This window comes from Diadema antillarum, unplaced genomic scaffold (assembly GCF_040938485.1).
Source record: "Diadema antillarum isolate AM-2024a unplaced genomic scaffold, OU_Dant_1.0 seq00001480_RagTag, whole genome shotgun sequence".
Taxonomy (NCBI): Eukaryota; Metazoa; Echinodermata; class Echinoidea; order Diadematoida; family Diadematidae; genus Diadema; species Diadema antillarum.
The window spans coordinates 128894-148851 of record NW_027272219.1 but is presented as its reverse complement, the minus strand read 5'-3'; the positions used below and the strand labels follow the sequence as shown (position 1 = coordinate 148851).

The 19958-nt window shown below is 38.8% G+C and overlaps 1 protein-coding gene across 1 annotated transcript; it reads right to left on the bottom strand.

The window, feature by feature from the left end:
- Positions 1-185: 185 nt before the first annotated feature.
- On the bottom strand, positions 186-17445 carry LOC139709902 (probable ATP-dependent RNA helicase DDX56). Its single transcript, XM_071621859.1, has 13 exons — positions 17374-17445; positions 13233-13394; positions 12207-12287; positions 11347-11420; positions 10356-10617; positions 9739-9908; positions 9067-9267; positions 7367-7489; positions 6717-6811; positions 5577-5650; positions 3520-3715; positions 3191-3309; positions 186-915 (listed from the first exon to the last, which is right to left on the bottom strand). The coding sequence occupies exons 1-13, from the start codon at positions 17431-17433 to the stop codon at positions 862-864; spliced, it is 1671 nt and encodes a 556-aa protein (XP_071477960.1). The 5' UTR covers positions 17434-17445; the 3' UTR covers positions 186-861.
- Positions 17446-19958: the final 2513 nt, after the last annotated feature.

Here is a 19958-nt window from a genome sequence, read left to right as displayed (position 1 = left end):
TACAGCTGTAGGTATAGTCTTAGCAAACATGAGGTCTGACAAGAAATGACAAACAGTGACCTTTTAGGATGTCATATCACCAGCATTCAAAGGGGAGCAACAAACATTAATCTTACCACATTGAGAGACATATATATGTCCATCCACATAATTTTTCTTATTTGTCTCTTTTTGCCATTATTACTATGATCAGTTGCCTTCATCTCAGTGTTCCTAATTAAAGGCAACAACCTCTTTAACCCAATGAGGACGGGCTGATTTTGCTACAAAATGCATTTTCCATAGACCCTTGCCCAAGTATACTCGGGACTTGTCTTCAACAGGTTAAAGGCATCATGTCAGTCGGCAAAATGTCACAAGTTTTCAAAGTTAGCCAACGCAACATTAACTTGTGTCTCAACACGTCAAAAGTTCTTCACAGACAGCGATGAACAGAAGCTCTCCATTTTTTTGACACAAACATCACCACATTATTGCAGTCATATTTCACCGTGTACGGGAAATATCATAGTTTTTCTGTAGTTGAGGTTCAAACCCTTCACTCAAAATTTTTTACAGCATTGGACCTCCGTCCTAAAAACCCTTGCAAACAGCACGTCTTCATTCCAGACATTTCTTCTTTTTGGGGGTGGGGGGTTCCATGGCACTTCACAGAATACAGCACTCATGACTATGTTCTCAACTAATGCAGAGGTCAGAAAGTACTATGTGGTCAAACTGTTCAATGTGGCTTCATCTATTAAGTGCGCTCTGTCTGTCGAATGGTTGTCCTTTCTGGTGACTTTATGCATCCACAGTGTGCTGTTGCTAACAAGTGTCCAATGCTTCTGAGAGACGGCACCACATGAATCCAATCTTCCATTATTTCTTGCCCTTGTACTTGAAACTTTTCAGTGGGTCTTCTTCATGCTTCCTCTGCAGACATGTAGAAGACAACATAAAAAGAAATATCAGTACAATCAACTCACGATGTTACCACATCTACATTCACAACACAGCATAATTATGTAGACAACATATGGGGACTTCATGTTGGGACCAACTGACAATTAACAAAGAAAGCCGAAGAACAAGAAATAAATCTACACCTTGCACAGAAAACTAAGCATCGAACGGATCAACAAAAAGTGTTAACTGATTGAAAATTCTTATCAGTTTTGTTGTACTGTATAAGCCATAAATTTAGCAAGTCTAAAATTTTGTGAATCCAGAGTTCCCAACAATTTCGCAAGTGGTAAAGTTTCTGATTGTGGAGTGCAGGACTGAACGGAAAAATGTATGCATGTATGATGTACGTCACATTCACAATGGGATCAGAGTTAATATTATGGCACATTTTTTTATTCTTGTGACCAACTCGAAAAATAGGCAAAAACAAAAGCCTTGTGAAATATTTGGTGTATTCAGTCTCTCACTTGAAAACATCCATGTAGTTGGGTTTCAGAGAAATTCTGAACCACTATTTAAGAAGCCTGCCCTACCAATGGTGATGAACACTTGTCTGTTCTGTGTGATGGCTTATGGTACGTGTATATTTACTTACGATGCCATCACTACATTAAGTAACTTTTACAAGTATAATAGATTGTGATCAGAGACTAAAACATTTTAAAAATGACTGAATTAGTGAAAGAACTCCTGAAGAATAAATATTTAGTAATATTCTAATAACACGGAGAAAGAAAAGGATTCACAAATATCTACAAAATAAAGACTCTATTGAAAAACAAACTGACAGTAAATTGTCAGACATCTTCACATACTCTGTCATCTCAAAATATTTTGAAATTTTGAAACTTTGCAGATGTTACGTACTATTCAACTCTAATGACTTGCTAGCATTTTGTGTTCAAATGCCTACTTCAGCTAATCATCAAAGCGGATTTGTTCAGTATGGCTGTGGCCAGCTCTCTTATTGCTACTGCGGTAGGTCATTATATTTTGCTTTGGTTTGTTTTGTGTTTGTTGTTTGTTTTTAAATTAAGTAGAACAAATCAAAGACAATTTGAAAACTGTGGCATCAATGTGCATATTCCACAATCACAATAAGGGGGCATTTCATGAAAAGTTTTGTCAGATATTGTTTTTTGACATATTTGCTCTCAGCCAGTCAGATGCAAGGAGTTCAGTAGCTCATAGCAGTTTATCAGAAAAAATATCTGACAAAACGCTTCATAAAATGCCCTCCAAATTTCAGTGTTTGGTGACTTCTATCATCGTTCTATTTTTTTTTTCCTATAGTGATAGGTCACAGAGAATTTCATGCAAGACAGACAAAAGAATCCATGAAATGTGTCTTGATCCCAGATGTTTTCAGAACATATGAAATATACAAATGTCCATCCATTCATCGTTGCATGCATCCATGTATTATACCGGGTGTCCCAAAAAAAGCGGAACAGTGGATTTTCAGTACCTTGCGGTCTAAAAGTTATATATCTTTTGACATCATTGGAAAGAGCATCTTCCGTAAAAGACTATGATACCAAACTCATTTAATTTGGTTCAGTACTTTTTATTCTACGCCAATTTCTGAAAATGCAGTCATTGTCAAATTTCGTCGGATTTTTGCGACTTATGAGATAATAATTTGAGTGCGACACGCGATCCATACGGTGAATATTGTGTAAGCTCGGTGATCCATGTCAACAAAAGATACAGCTTTCACATTGGGCACAGACCAGGAAAAAAACAGTGTGTATGTGTGTGTGCGCGCTCCCAATATGAAAGCGTTATCTTTTGTTGACATGGATCAACGAGCTTACACAATTCACAGTATGGAAAGCGTGTCGCACCCAAATTATTATCTCATAAGTCGCAAAAAATTGAAAATGACTGCATTTACAGAAATTGGTGCAGAATAAAAAGTGCTTAACCAAATTTAATGATTTTGGTATCATGGTCTTCTGCGGAAGATGCTCTTTCTAGCGATGTCAAAAAATATATCACTTTTAGAACGCAAGGTACCGAAAATCCGCCGTTCCGCTTTTTTTGGGACACCCGGTATACCCAGGTACATATATATGTGTAAATACAAACGTACACACATACACACATACAAAGCTATACACATGCACACACAACACATACATACATATGTACACACATACCGGTACATACTGTAAGTACAAAGAACAATCACAGATGGATATTACTAATGGCACCACAGGCATGTAGCACTCATCCTAACCTTGATTTTGGCGACTCTTGTCTCTCTCCTCCGGCCCTCACTGCTTGCCCCTTCAGCTGATCTCTTGGAGCCTCTCCTCCTAACTGTAGTCGGAATTGTTCCCCTCAGCGCTTTCGGGACTGGGAGGAATGTACAGAAGAGCAAAAAATAAATGTCTGGCAACTTTTGGGTGGTTTTGTGACGCAGGGTCACATATTGCAGCAGCACAATGGATGACAATGTGATGTAAAGCACTATGAAATGACTTACAGTTTGTAGGAATTCCATGGAAATTTAATCACTGTATTGTATTGTATTGCGATGCAAAGTAATGGCAATGTACCACTCACCGAGGTAATCAGGAACATTCTTGAGGTCAGAGTGGACCTTGGCCGGGTGAAGCACCTTGTCGTGGCGGAGCAGCTGCAGATCCCGTGGGTTGTCCTCAAAGTAGGCCTTCAGCTTCTTGGAGTTGAAGATTTCGTGCTTTATTTCCTTGACGCGGGCCTCTCGCACCGCTACCTGGGTGACTGCACGCATCGCATCCTGGTCAAGAAGAAGACTCACGTCAGACTAAACTTGGAATGCAAAGTTCTTCTTTTTTTATTTCACTCATGAACTTGAGCAATTCATTTTGCAATTGAGACTTGTGAGTCACGCAATATTTGTGGTTGAGGACCACAGTGGCAGTATGAAAAATGAGTACTGTAAAACGAGGAATTTTCGCGCGCATTTTAATTTCGCGAATTTCGCGAGCGCCGAAATTCGCGAAATTAAAATGCACGCGAAAGTTCTTGTCTACACTACATGCATTGAACGCCAGTGGCAATTCGCGAAAATTTCATGCCATGAAAAAGGCTGTCGGCTCCAATTCGCGAAAATTTCATGCCGCGAATATATCATGTTTTACAGTATTATCCCAATTCATGAAGCAAAGTTTGTGATTTCCCATTCAACAGATGATATACACTCCATTACTGTGGTGAGCTATTGATAATGCAAAGATTGCAAAATTTGAAAAAAATGAAGCCAAATATTGGAAATTCAAGAACTGCTCCATGTAATCAGTACTGCACTACAACTGTGAACACTCTAATCCTGAGCTTAAAAATAGTCAGATAAAGTTCAACTGTACTACAACTTTTTGTCACTGATATTGCTTGCATGTATTCGAAATGACACATTCTGTGGATGATTAGCACATCATGGATCCTACAATATGCATACTTGCCATACAATAGACAATAATTTGTTTCACATGTTGCAACCTAAACAAGATTACCTATGTAGATCTACAAGAAGCATGTACTTAAATGTGGCATGTCAGACGAATGTGAGTCATATCCATCCCCCAAATGGGAGAGTTTATCAAAAAGTATCATTGAATGTAGCAAAGAAGAAAATCAGGGGTGGTATTCAGAACACTGTTTTATCTCTGTTGTAACTTGTGTTGTAGCTTCTGTTGTAAGTCTGTGAGTTACAACACCACTAAAACAGCTGTAAATTGGTATTCTGAAAACTGTTTTAACGGTGTTGTAAGTCATGAAAACGACGTCCATCACAACAATCATATCCAATAGGAAATATTGTTAGAAGTAGCATCTAAGACATTTTAACCAATAAGATTGCTCCCCTTTGGCAAATGCACCTTGCTTAACTTTGCGCGTTTTAACATGCGCTCATTCTCTGGCGTGTGCACAAATAGGACAATGGCATGCGCAGGTGAAGAGAGCCTGAGAAAAAATAAAGTTACAACAGAAGCTTGATCATTTATGCCTTCTTACAGGTTTTGACATATTGGTGCGGTAGGAGGATCTTAAAAATCCATCTCAAATTGAGTCTTTTTATTTGAAATTTTGTTTCAAAATTAATAAGATATTTTGTAATAATAAATTATCTCACTATAAAAACAGAAGTTAAAATGAAAGTTACAACAGAGTTAAAACACCTTCCACGCTATTTTATCTTCGAAGCATAAATTTGCGCGTGGTATGACTTAAAACAGAAGATAAGACAGTTTTCAGAATACCGTGTAATCTAATGGGTGCACAGATTTGCGCCCAAAGTTACGCACGTGAGCATACCCCTAGACAAAGGCAAAGAGAGCGCGAGATAAAACGCAAGTTACAACAGAAGTTACAACAGAGATAAAACGGTGTTCAGAATACCGAATTGCTACAACAGACTTACAACAGAGATAAAACGGTCTCAGAATACCACCCCAGGACACAAGACCCACACTGGATCACCATAAGATCATCATATCTGCATCAATATGTTCTACATCCTACAGACATGAACCCCCTCCCCCCCCCCCCCCCATAACATAGTAATATTGATCAAACATTAATGCATTACACTGCAGATATACCAGGATAGGTGCTTATATATACATTAGAGTTCTCACCTTAGCACGATATCTGAACCCTTCAATTTCTGACATCTTGAACTGGTAGGGTCTGATGAGTGGAGAGCCATCATCTGAAAAGAAACAATAATCAAGACTGAATTTGACAAGACTATGACATACATATGTAATGTTGTCTCCACCATGATCATGTTTAAAACCAACAGCAGTTCTATCTTCATTGGCAAAGGATACTTTGAAAGATCAGTGACTAAGCTTGCAATGATGTTTGGTCCTTTTTATCCATGACTTTAATCTACCTGGGTGGTAACTAATTCTTGCACATGGGAAATTGAGGTTTATGTGAAGGCTGTTGTGTGACTTCCATCTTTACAAGTGTCAGACAGATGAACTGTGGGTATAAGCTGTGGGGCTATACTTTGCTTTGTGTGAGTGATACAGATCGGTGCATAATTAGAATTGTTATCTGTGACAAGAATAAAACATGCGCTCCATTTAGTCAGGTACACAGCTTAATTGGGTAAGAAATGCTTTGTACAAGACTACTCGACTATATGGAGATTACTGTATAATAGGATGTGATAGTTTGACTCCTGGAACCTTTTACTGCTTGAACTTTCATCTACTCAGTTTATCTTAATGTGGTAATGTATGGATACACCAAGATGCATTTAATACTTGATGCTGCTGTCAGTTTTATCCTGTTGTAATAAAGGATAACTACAAATGGTTTTAATAGTAAATGATCAAACCTTCGTAGTTCAACAATTTGCAGCCTCTTGAATTTGGTGATCTTTTCAACTGTTTAAGGAAATGAGTAAAACCATTTGCATACACTGCTTTTTCTTTAATCAGATATTTTCCCCAGTTCTTTGTTGTTTATCACACACTATATATCCTCACTACTTTTTCTCATAGAAATCAGACTTCCCGATTTTAAAGACTCGGCTGTGTAAGTGATACATGATCCATAAGTACACCAAACATGAGATCTTTCAAATTTCTCACTCTGACATTGACTATGATTGCCCTCAAACTTAACAAGGGATTTGGCTATGAAGAATGGAAATTTTGCAAAATACATTTTGGCTATACTGGCATGGGTCTGAGCTACACTATTTGTATCCATGAATTCAAACATGTGTCTAGAATGGAATGACTTTTGGATTCTGTACCTACCCCCTATTAGCTGTTCTTGGACTTCTTCCAGAATATCTTGTTCTTTTTCACTGACAAATGACAGGGCAGTTCCGCTCTTTTCTCCTCTAGCAGTCCTAGAAATAGAACAGGGGAAGAGAATAAATTATAACATAATTACAGAGATCACACAGTATTAAAGATACATATAGCTACAGCATACATACACACATACATGCATACAAACATACATAATATACACACACTCAAGTATTGAGACATTGCTACCTTTGACAAGATGGGAACCAATAATTTGACAAGTAACAAAATGTCACGTTGTATTGCAAGTACCGGCATGCTATTGACCAAGAACATTTTACATTTTTTAAAAGGCTAAATCCCTTTTTGTATGCTAAACCTCATACATACACACATCACACACAATGAGAGATATGAAAATGCTCAAGCAGCAAAAACCAAATAAATTCAGCAGGAGAGGCAGAAAAAAAAATACTGCCATACAAATAATGTCAAGAAAGGTAAATTACAGCAGACTAAACAATAGAGAGAGAGAGATTCATCCAGAGCTCACAAGTCATAAGTTTGGGACAATTTGATAGAAAATCTTTAGAAATGGTGGTAGTGAATGCATTAAGCCAAAGTTAACAAAACAGTTTTGTGGCACAGCGTACCTGCCCACTCGATGAATATAGGCCTTGACAGACTCTGGGAAGTCAAAGTTAATGACGTTCGAGACATTCTGGAAGTCGATTCCTCTTGATACCCCATACTCCTTGTCTTTCTTCTGCTTCCCCCTGGGAAAGACAAAAACATAATCATCAGTTATTTTAGATCTCTATAATCATCAGGCTCTTTTTGGTGACATATGAATATGTATATATATATATATATATATAATTTCGTGTTTATCTGTTAATCATTTTCCATTATATATGTCTGTATATTATACATTCCATTATGTTCATGTTCATTGACAGTAACTATCCTTCATAATGTTATGTCTTGTAGTTGCCAAACATGTTGCAAAATATGTCCTGAAGTTATTAGCTTATGCTGAAATCACACTCTACCGTATTCGCCGGCGCAAAGGCCACAGCGCCATATTAGCCGCATCCCTGATTTGTGCAACGCAAAAAAAAAACAACAACAACAACAACTGAAAAGTAGCGTGAAAACCTGATGCTTGAAGACGAACGATGAAGACACTTTACGGTAAAAAAAAATACTTAAATTTACACGGAAATAAACGAGTGGGTACCATACAAAATACGATGTTCTCGCACACACGTAACTGTTAAATTTACTCGTGTTAGATACATCATTCAATCGAAAAACTCGAACAAACACTCGAACAAAAACTCACCTCCAAATTTTTGCCAGTGAGGTAATAACTTAACAAAAATGAACAAAACACGCTCAGAAGTACGATTGTACTCTGAAAATAAGGTATAATGATACAAAAGCAAAAGAGAGAAAATGAGAGAAAGGGACAGGAAATCTAGAGAACATACACCACAGGTGTGCGAGTCGCTACTGTAGTCGAGTCACATTGTAATAGACAGGTGGTTGTCTGTATGTACAGTCTATAGACAGGTACATTGTAATATAGTAGACAGGTATTCATGTAATATAGTAGACAGGTATTCATGTAATAGACAGGTGGTTGTCTGTACAGTCTATAGACAGGTACATTGTAATATAGTAGACGGGTATTCATGTAATAGACAGGTACTACGGTACATTGTAATAGACAGGTAATCATGTAATAGACAAGTTCTGACAAACACATTAGTTAGCATAGCGCTACGCTTTGAGCTTAAGTTTTATTTTTGCCTCATTAAAATTTCATAGAAAAGACAAAGAGGACATACTGATGAGGAAAGTCAAGTTGTGAAACAAACACGGAATGCAGCTTTGCTTGTAAGATTTGTATACCGGTATTCATATCATCGGGGGATGGTTGCCTCCTTGGTTGCCTATTGTGTAGTCCCATACATGTATAAATGTGCTAGTTTTTACTTCCGATTTGCCGGGTTGCAGAGACCAATTTTGGTTTTGCCGCCAGAAAGGCCGCACCCCGACTTTTCATTTTTATTTTTCTGAAAAATACTGCGGCCTATACGCCAGCGAATACGGTATTCATTATGTTCATTACTCCATACGATTTGTTATGCTCAAGACTTCTAATCCATCCATGTTTATATAAACAGACAATAGAGCTGAGGAAGACCTCAGGTCGAAAGCTCCTACTGCCCAGCTGGCATCATGCCACATCTATTATCTTCATTGTCACAATTATACATTCAAATGTAATAATGTATTTTATTTTTCATTTATCATTTCCCAATCTTGTAATTAAAAACTGGCTTACTTTTGACCTTTCCCGCCTTTGACTTTTTTCTCCACATCCACCGCAACGCCCGTCTCAAACAACGATGACTCCTCCGAGGCGATGATGATGTCATAGAGGCCGGTGTTGAACTGGTGGATGATGTGGCACCTGGAGTTGACGGGGAGCTCGGAGTTGAGAACACACGCTGGCACCGAAAACTGCTCAAGGAAGAGCTTTAACCTGTCGAAATTAACCAACATGTTACCATGGACCTCGATGCATATCAGACATAGACTTAAATCAACTACCCCCACCCCCACCTCTTCACTCATGCTGTTGCTATTTCACTCTTTCCCTATTCTTTATCCCTCTGGTGTTCCTTATCTTGTTTGATGTTGCCTCCCTATTCATCCTTATCGTTCACAGGTTGCCCCCTATGATCCTTGGGGTCTTCACTCACCCACCTCTGCCCTTTGTCTGTCCACCCTCCTGCTTTAATCCCCTCCCATACTTGTTGGGTCCTTGCCCTTGACTTCCAACCCTTCCCTTTTGTTGTCTTTGTTCTGTGTCCCTAGCCCCCCCCCCCCCCCCCCCTTGACTGTGCATGACTCTTTATGTGAGATTGCTTTCCCTGCCTATTTGTCTTTTTGCCTTCTTCAAGACATGATTTCAGACACAGGACCTAACACTGAATGCATTCCCTGCACACACCTGTATGACCTGTCAATGGAGTTGACAAAGATAATGGTCTTTCCTCGTATTAGCTTCAGCTTGAGTAGCGTGTAGATGAGTAGAAATTTGTCCTCCTCCAGGCACCTAATTTGATACTGTGCTAGGCGGTCTGCATCGGGTAACTGGGACTCTGCTAGCTTGAGCGTGATCTGCAATGCCAATTGAAAAACACACACATTGTAAGTATTTGGAACTCAGAGGTATGCATCCACACTTTGATTGAAAGATAAACAATCAATTTGACAATATATCAAAGGGCTGGCATACAATAACAAATATCGTTGGAATGAGAAGCAAAAATGGCATAATATAAACAATATTTTGTTATGTTTTTAGCACTGAAACAACAAACAAAAGAATGCACTGACATGGGTTATTTTTTTCGTCTTTTTGCCCTGTTTCTTCACACAGATGAGATAAAACTACATTGCAATCCTTCCCACATTTAATCATTGAACCAACTGATTTCTGAAATGAATGAAATGCAACATGCAAGAGCACAGTGAACCACACAGTGAACTTTTTTTTTTTTCTCATGAAAGTTAAGAAAAAAAAAACTGTTACTGTTCATTCTGACAGGATGGTAGATGACTCACAGGGTTATGTAACACCAGCTTCTTCAAAGCCTTCACATCTTCTGTCAGAGTGGCAGACATCAGAATGGCCTGGTAGATTTTAGGCAGGTGGGCCAATAGCGCCCTCATGTCTGCCTCGTGGCCAAAGGAGAATACCAGGTCAGCCTCATCGATGACCAGGATCTCAAGAGAGTCTCGGAGGGAAAGGTTCTTGGCCTGGATGTGGGCCAGGATCCGACTCGGAGTGCCCAGCACGATGTCTGGCCTCTCCATCAGCAGGGGCCTGTAAAAAGCAGTGGTGCAAACATTTCAGCTGAATGAGGTGGTATCATCACGATGTATGTTCCTCGTCAATTTCAGTCTCATTTCAGAATGTGAACCCACAAGAAATCTGGGGTCTGTGGCATGCTGACACACCAGAATTCACACCTCTTGTAGAAGCATGAAAGCATTTATTGCACATGTATGTGTGTGTCCAACTTTTTTCTTCACTGCATTCATCGGCACCTAGCTTTAGGATGCTTAAATTCTTATCAATAGGCAAGTTTTACCAGCAAAATGCACATGTAAGAGTGTAATGACAAACTAAAACAAAACCATAACACAAGAATATATTTTACCATTTGCCAACAACAGTTGGTGAGAATTAATCCATTAAAACTTAACTGTGAATTCTCATATTCTCCCCTCACTATGCTGGAAAGGCATGAACCAATGTGTATACAATCAAACCACAGGCATTTACTATACAAAATGAACCTTAAACTAAATCAAACTGAGAGTTTGTCTAGCTTCTGAACACCCTACCTCTATCACATAAACACATAGTATATCAAATAAGAGAGATTAGCGAGAAATCATTATGCATTAATTTTTTTTTCATCATTTTAAATCACCCAACAGAAATCAGACTTGTCATCATACTAGACAGTGAGATGACAGGAGATGTTCTACAGAAAATATGCTTGTAGCACAGATGGTAATCCCAAACAGCTGTTGTTTGGCCACATACCTCTGTGCTGACAGGTCAACCTGGCCTGAAACATCAGCACACTGAATTTCCTTGGAGCAGCATTTGCTAATATCCTGCAAAATATAACACAAAAGTAATACAGATTTTCTTAAAAAGGAAAGATATTGAGAGGTGTATTGTTTTGTGTGTGTTTTTACGGAACTCAAATTATCTGGTGATTTTAATACATAGACTAGTAAAATGTGTATAGACTTGAGAAGGAAAAAAATAGGAAATAATTGAATCTACAGAGTATCACGCCTGCTCAAACTGAAAGGAACCCTTCTTCATAAGCATACATGTATATGCTCATCCTGTCAACTCCTAGAACATGAATGCATAGGACAGAGTGCTTGAATAACTGCCTGCTGCTCAAAGTTCATCCCAACCCCCCACCCTCCCCCCCCCCCCCCCCCAAAAAAAGTCATGTTTATATGGTGGCTTGCATTTGCTATCTCTACACTAGGCTAACTGGAAGTACATTTGGAAACGTACGTATGTATATACATGCTATAAGAAAGCTTTTTAATCTCAAAGATTGAAATTACAGTATTGGGAAAAAATAGGCAGCTTTATTGGTCTTACCTATTAAAAACATACACTAGGTTAACTGGAAATACATTTGGAAAACCTATATGCCATATGAATGCTCAGAATCTAAAAGATTGAAAATAACACAATTGGGAAATAATGGGCACATCTATCAGTAGGAAGATACAAACCATATATCGCATAACATGCAGTGTATATCACAGGTATCCAAAGCTACCAGTTGGCAACGACAGATGTACCTGTCCAGCAATCCTCTCAAATAGCAGCATAGCTTACAAACAAACACAGGAGAAACACCTGTTCAATACCTGGATGTTCTTGTAGGCCTGCGAGCACAATTCTCTGGATGGGACTAAGATCAGCGCCCTTGTTGCCTGCTCCCTTACAGTCTGTGATATGAACAAGTCAAATGATATGACACATAATTATTAGATAGGTAGCTTTACTATAATTTCTTGTGGCATACAAAAATAAGTAAAGTGGAACTTCAGCAAAACCACCCCTAACCCCCACATTTCCACAAAATGAGTGAAACCTAAAGAACAATGAGTTAACCTTCTACGATGGATGAATGAGAAACTGCACACACAAGTGTTCAATGCTAAATGGTATGGTAAGTTAGTTCTTTGGGTAATTAGAGATATATGGTAGACAGACATCAACTCTGTTGTTCCACTTGACAACAAGAGAAAACATTTTCTCTTATCTCCCCTCTGTTCATATGCTGACAAAATCACACATTTCATCATAATGAACTACATTAACAAACACATAAAGTCACTTTATGATAACACATTATCAAGTTGTGTTGAAATACAGTGTATGATAATCACTTCATGATCAGTTTGGACAAAAAAGAAGGAGCAGCACATACAAGATGCCTCAAGGATATGACTGCAGATATATTCAATGGGAAAGGGCCAATGGATCCATCATTCTGAAACTCACTGATGGGCATATCTATCTTCTCACTTATTCATTAGATTTTACAGTGAATTTCACTGATCTGCCACAATACAATCAGGACAGCAAGTACATGTAGGTTATCGATTATTAGTAATATTACTACACAAACAGACAGAAACTCTCTAGAGTATGTTATCCTTCAAACTACATCATGTAGACACCAACATTTCAAACATGAGCATAGAAAAACCAGTAAGGTGAGTCTTGTAAAAATAATAATATGATAATAATGATAAACTAGAATGCTACACTACTGGGAACTTTAATATTGAAAGACACTGCACAGCCAGAGGCAAAGCTTAATGTTAGATGTAAAACATTTACAGACACATTTTGAGAGCTTTTGTGAATGTCTTATCAGGACTTACTTGTCTGGTACTGAGAATCTTCTGGATAAGAGGAATTGCATATGCAGCCGTCTTCCCTGAGCCGGTCCTGGCTCTTGCAAGGATGTCTTTTCCTTCGAGGGCAAGGGGGATGGCTTTCTCCTGAATAAGTGTGGGTTCTGACCAACCAAGCCTGGCCACAGCCTGCAGCACAAGGAATGGGCATTGTATCAATGACAAAGAGAAAAATTGGGATAACTGAAAATGAAGGACATATGGAAAGACTTCAAGTGTTTGTTCCCCACCTCCCCAAAAAATTTGATGCCACTCTGCACTACCCTGCCCTCGTTAGCTTACACAAAGATGCATGCATTTGGCAAGTGGTTGGGTATTCATGGGGGGTGGGGGTGGTTAACCCCACGGAGGATGGACTGATTTTGCTACAACACGCATTTCCCATATACACCTGCCCGAGTATACTTGGGACTGGTCCTCAATGGGTTAAGGAAGTCTTGCCAAATCAAGCAACACTATGACCATGTTATACAGATACTACTGGACAGAATGTCTTTGCAGGAAGAAAGGGCAGGAAGGAAGACAACTTTTCTGTTAGTTTCTATTTTAATGAACAGTTAACACTAACAGTGTAGACTAGTGCTAGGTACCTAGTACTACAATTAGTGCAGGAAAAAAGTATCAGCCCTCTACGGCTCTACTATAAAACCAGAAATTTTTGCATGCATGAAACTTTCCTGAACTTCACCGAGAGCCATGATTTACAAAAGTAAAATTTGAAATTACAAGAAGATTTTTGTCTACATAAAGCATGGAATTACGAACTCCAGTACAATGCTGTACACCATCATTGTTTGCAATTGAAAGTTGAAAAAGTTCATGCTGTGAGAAAGGCCATCAGCTCCAATTCGCAAAGTTTCATGCCACAATGTTTCTGGTTTTACAGTATTGTCAAAATTCAAGTTTCAGTCACAAGGGCGCCAAAGGCAGGAGACATGACTACAGACTAGACTATATACAGTAGTTTGTCTAGACAGGCACACCAGCGAATGAAAATTAGATCAAGGTACAAGGAGAGGAGCCGACACATGATGGATGACATAATACACAGAATTAAGTGTTGTGCCAAAGTCTAAAGGATGCCTTCCCATACAGGCACAGCATCTAGTATTAAGTACTATTACTACAATACTAGATCTATTTAACCAGTGCTACGAGTGTAAGGGAATGTAGTGAATTTGAAATGACTTCAGTGGTTGTGGATACATAAGTTTGGGAAATCCGCTCATGAGGGGGGTTCCTGTTCATAAAGTTCTCTCCCCCTCATGAAAACGGACAGACAGAATTACATGTAATTTTTTCTTCTTTTCATCATGGAGAGTGGACAGTAAAACAATTGTGACAATTGCACACTACATTGGAGAAAAGGCAAATAGGACCTACTTTTATATACGCAGTTTTCATTCAGAAAGAAAACATAAAATAAAAATACATTTTATTAGAATCCATACACTTTCAAGATGAAACTCTAATCTTTCTATTAAAGTCATTTTCTGGGCAACATAACATAAATTATTTTGATACGAATTTTGGCCACGAATGCAAGCACTCTGGTCTGGCGACTAGACTACTGACTAGAGTAAACCACCAGCTTTTCTGCAATATTTGTTCAACTCAATACTTACAAAATTATATCTATAACAATGTATGTTAAATATATCAAACTACTTTTTCTCAATATTGATTTTGTTAAATACATCATAAAATTTCACAAAATCCCCAAATATTATTATCATCTTGATAATTCCCCAGAATTCAGACAGCCTCTCCAAAATTCCGACACTCGCTGTGCACATTCAATGTCAATACGCATACAAGGCCGCTGAAAAATGAGCGTGCGCCATACCTTGTTGCCGCAAGGTTGCATCGCGGACATTGCGGCACCCGTTTGTGTCCGAATTCTGGTGACTCGGCACGTGCATTCAGCTCAGTACATTTATTCACTGCATCGGCACCTACAGAGATTTTGTTTTTCTTGTATGTTTTTGAGGATACCATCACACTCTGAGCTTGCAATAAGTGAAAAAGCTCACAACGAAACGGCATAATTTTTCAATTTTTAGCAATTTTTTGGCAACCCCTATTCTTAACACTGCACAGGACCTAATTTGTGCGTGCTTTGGAAAAGTTGCACCAATTCTGTGTTTTTGACAGCAAAATTTGGGATTTTAGATGGATTTTTGGAGGTGACTCAGGCACTTTTCTGTGGTGAACGAGTGTGCCAGTATGTGAAACGATGTGATATGTGTGTGTTGTGACAGTAGAATTTGCTGGCTTGTGATAAGTGGTAGAACTGAGTGTCCGGATTCTGGAGGCCGGCCGAAAACTGGAATTTTTACTCTAGAACCTTCTAATGTTAGTTGTCTATCGAGTAAAATATCCCGTTTGCGGCAGTTTAAGCATTGTTAAGGGTTTTTCCAACTTGGAAACAAATCAGGCAAATCATCTTCAACCATTTCATATATCATAGACAAGATTATTCATTAACGCAATTGTTTTCATAAAAGAAATTTACCATTGATCAACGCAGTTTTCATGATTTACCAGGGCAAAACCCGCCACAATTTTCGCCGATAAGGGCGATATGCGACGTAGTATTTCTGCTTGCAGCACGATGTACAATCCCTATGCAATACGCGCGTGCTCCGCGATCTTTAGCTGAACGCCTTCACATGTCTTGCGAACATTGCGTAAGCGCCAATTCCCATTGCGAAAGCACGTGAAAATAGCGGGCCTGGGCGCACATGCATTGGCCGCAAACAAGATCGCAATTCTGGCGGTGTTGTTGATGTCTTTCTCGTGTTTTTCTGAATTTTTTTCGATGGTAACATCCACTTTCCGAACAAAAATGGCGGCCCACATCGGCTCGCGAAAGTTCTATTTTATGTGAGGATATGTTTTCAAAATCCATGAGCATCGGGAAAACGACAAAAAATCAAGTTTCTTGGACCATTACATTGTACTTCTTTATTGTTATGTTAAGAAGTACCGAAAATTTTATTTTGGATGCGATATGTTGTCATTTAGGTGAGAAAATTTCACTTTCGTCAGAGATCAGGCCCATTTTATCAGTTGGTTTTTGTTGATTGCTAGTGTGTTAGTACAAATATATGTGTAGTGTGCATGTAACAGTGCAATGCTGTGTTTAGCGATATATTACCGTGTATGTTGTACCTGCTGCGAACGGCTGCACGGCCGCTTACTGCCACAGTTTATATAGTGAGGTGCCCGCACCTCGTCAGGGGCCCGAATACCGTCACCCCGCTTAAAATTGTTTTAAGCGCACTAAACAAAAATTTATGCCCGGGACTGTGTTCAGTACGCTTGAAACTTGGCAGGGCTACCACAACCAAGCAAATTGTGGTGAAAACCGAACAGTTTTTCGCGAAAATCTGAAATTTAATCGGAATACGCGTTATAAGTATCACCACTGTCCCCGCACGCATTTTTTACATGTATGTCTATGGGAGCATCACGGTCACCCGCACACGTCTTTTACGTGCTTTGTCTATGGGAGCGCGGGTGACAAGTTGCGGGCCCCTTCCTTAGCGCGCAACTTTTTCGCATCGTTCGCGTTTGACGACAATAGCAGCAAATTTTCGATATCGATCAGTGAACTTGTGATTCCATTGGAATTTTCAGCATTTTTTCTGTATGTGAGTTGGGTTTCAAAGAATTTCAGTGGCGAAATGTGATTCAAATATGCACAAACATTAACTATGACGAGGTGCGGGTACATTGTAACCCAAGTAGACTAGATCTAGATCTATATACTCTGTCTCTAGGCCCTACATTTTGCTTTTGGGAACCTGGTATACCAGATTCCCGTTTATCAGTTGACGAAAACCTGGTACGGATACAGGAACCTGGTACAAAAATCTACCACTACCACTACCAGGTTCAGTAAATTATAGATTTTCTACATTTATTTGTAAGGAACGGGTTAACTTTACTTCAGCTTCACAGTTTAGTATGGGTGGGACTACACTACACATCATCATCGCTGACTCCTCTCCACTCGCTTTCGTCTTTTTACGTCCAAATCACGGGTTTTTAATCAATAGTCAAATCTTCACATCACTTCGGAATGAAACAAACATTTACTTACTTTGAGAATACGGTCGTCGAGACCCATATCTCTAAATCTGGTTTTCTTTTTGTCTTCCATTGACTTCCGTCTTCTCCCACGTGTACACAGCACAGCATCAATTAACCCCGTCGCGGGGCGCTGTAACACAGTAACAGTCGCGGGGCGCTGTAACACAGTACGTATTTGTCCGTATGGGGTCGCTGCTGCGGTTAAGCATCAATATCGGAAACGGAAACACGAATAAACCAGCTGTTCCTAGCTAGACAACTCGACCTCAGTAAAACCCAACCCTTGCGATTGGGCATGTCGACCAAATGAACTATACATATCGTGGTACAGATTTCTAGAGAAGGAAACACTTTTTTTTTTTTGCGTAACCACATAAAATCACAATATGTTTTAGATAAGATGAATATAGTGATAAAAAGGTGTTTTTTCAACCAATTTCCTTTTACCCTCTGTCATTGCAGAGTAATTGATTCATGGCATTTGTCATGTTAGACCGAAAATTTGGTGCCAGGTAAAAATGGCAGGGGTAAAAATGGCAGAGGTAAAAATGGCAGGGGTAAAAATGGCAGAGGTAAAAATGGCAGAGGTAAAAATGGCAGAGGTAAGAATGGCAGGGGTAAAAATGGCAGGGGTAAAAATGGCAGGGGTAAAAATGGCAGAGGTAAAAATGGCAGGGGTAAAAATGGCAGGGGTAAAAATGGCAGGAGTAAAAATGGCAGGGGTAGAAATAGCAGAGGAAAAAATGGCAGGGGTAAAAATGGCAGAGGTAAAAATGGCAGGGGTAAAAATGGCAGGGGTAAAAATGGCAGGGGTAAAAATGGCAGAGGTAAAAATGGCAGAGGTAAAAATGGCAGGGGTAAAAATGGCAGAGGAAAAAATGGCAGAGGTAATAATGACAGAGGTAAAAATGGCAGAGGTAAAAATGGCAGAGGTAAAAATGGCAGAAGTAAAATGTCAGAAGTAATGAGAGCGATTTCGTCAGATATAAACGTATGAAGAGGTTTTGAATGATAACCTAGCCAGAGCAAACTGTATTTATCGAATTATCAAATCCAAACTGCAGATTTGAAGAATATTGATTGAATTATGTTTTAAAAAGATTAGAGCACTCTCATTATTCTGAGTTTGATTCAAGTGCAGTGGCGTAATCTGTCTGTGTGCAGAGAAATAATAAACCAGCTAAGAGCCTAGTAGGCCTATGGGAAATTATTTTTATTATTTATTATTATTATTATTATTATTATTATTATTATTATTATTATTATTATTATTATTATCTATCATTATTAGGGGGTTCCAACAATGCTGCAAAGCCCTTAAACAGTATAATCCTACGTTGTTTCGCCCAATGAAGTTATCACACACACACACACACACACACACACACACACACACGAACCCACTTTTGATATAAGCATATACGCAGATATACATACTCTCACATACACACTCTTAAACAAACGAATTCCGCTTACGTCCAGGCTAGTATATTGTCATTATTTTTAATTTTTTGAACTGTTTAGTGTAAAGAAGTGAAGGAGACATAGTCGAAACAAACCGCTAATTTTTCACCTGTTCAATATTATTTTCTCACATTCAGGTTTCGTAGGAGCCTATTTATCTCACAAGGCCTGATCACGACATAATGTAGAAGTAAAAATACAAAACGCAAAAAACAAACTACAGCAGATGTATCGGCAGACATAAGTAAGCTCTTGCAAAATATTTTATTACATTGTTCAAGTATCACATGGCGCAAAAACAAATAAGCTCTTGCAAAATATTTTATTACATTGTTCAAGTATCACATGGCGCAAAAACAAATATCTCGAAGTTTAATGAACACTTTGTGGTCACTTTACAAACTTATGCCTATTAAAACTGGAGACGAACTTTAGCAATAAACTGTTCTAGTGAGAGTAAAAACTGATAGTTTGCCATTTAATTTCTTTCAATCATTGTTGAACGAATCCGCAGGAAGGAAAATGTAAATGTTTGATGCCTTTCAAACTTAGCTGTTGCTCAAAAGTCAGATTCCATTATGTTATCAATATTGTGTGTTGCTAAAGAATGGTAGATTCAGCCACCGAAAATAACGTTGTTCCCTCGTTATACAACAACAGTAAGAAAATCCAATCCAATCCCATCCAGGTAGATTGAAATCACCGCCTATGACGTACCATACGATCGCGATTCAATTTACACAGGGATCGCTGAAGCTCTGCAAGACTCTCTTCACATGTGCCGCGGGGAGAAATGTAACACTGCCCTATTTCCGATTAAATTTCTCCCAGTGGTAACAGAAACAGTAAAAGATCCCTGCCAATTTTTCATACCTGCATGTCTGTTGTCAAGCAATTTTATTTTCAGAAGTTTGCACACTTTTTAAAATACTTATTAACATAGTATAGGACCTACCAGATCTAAAGTAAGTTTGATATTTTACTGACAAGATACCTGTAGAGCTGTATAGTGGTTAATATGTCCATTTTCAGGTGTACCGAGGCTCATCTTTTTACTGATATAATTAGATTGTTGACTGGCCGAGCATTTTTCAAGTTACATGAGTGTCCCATATTTCTCCCCGTGTCCCA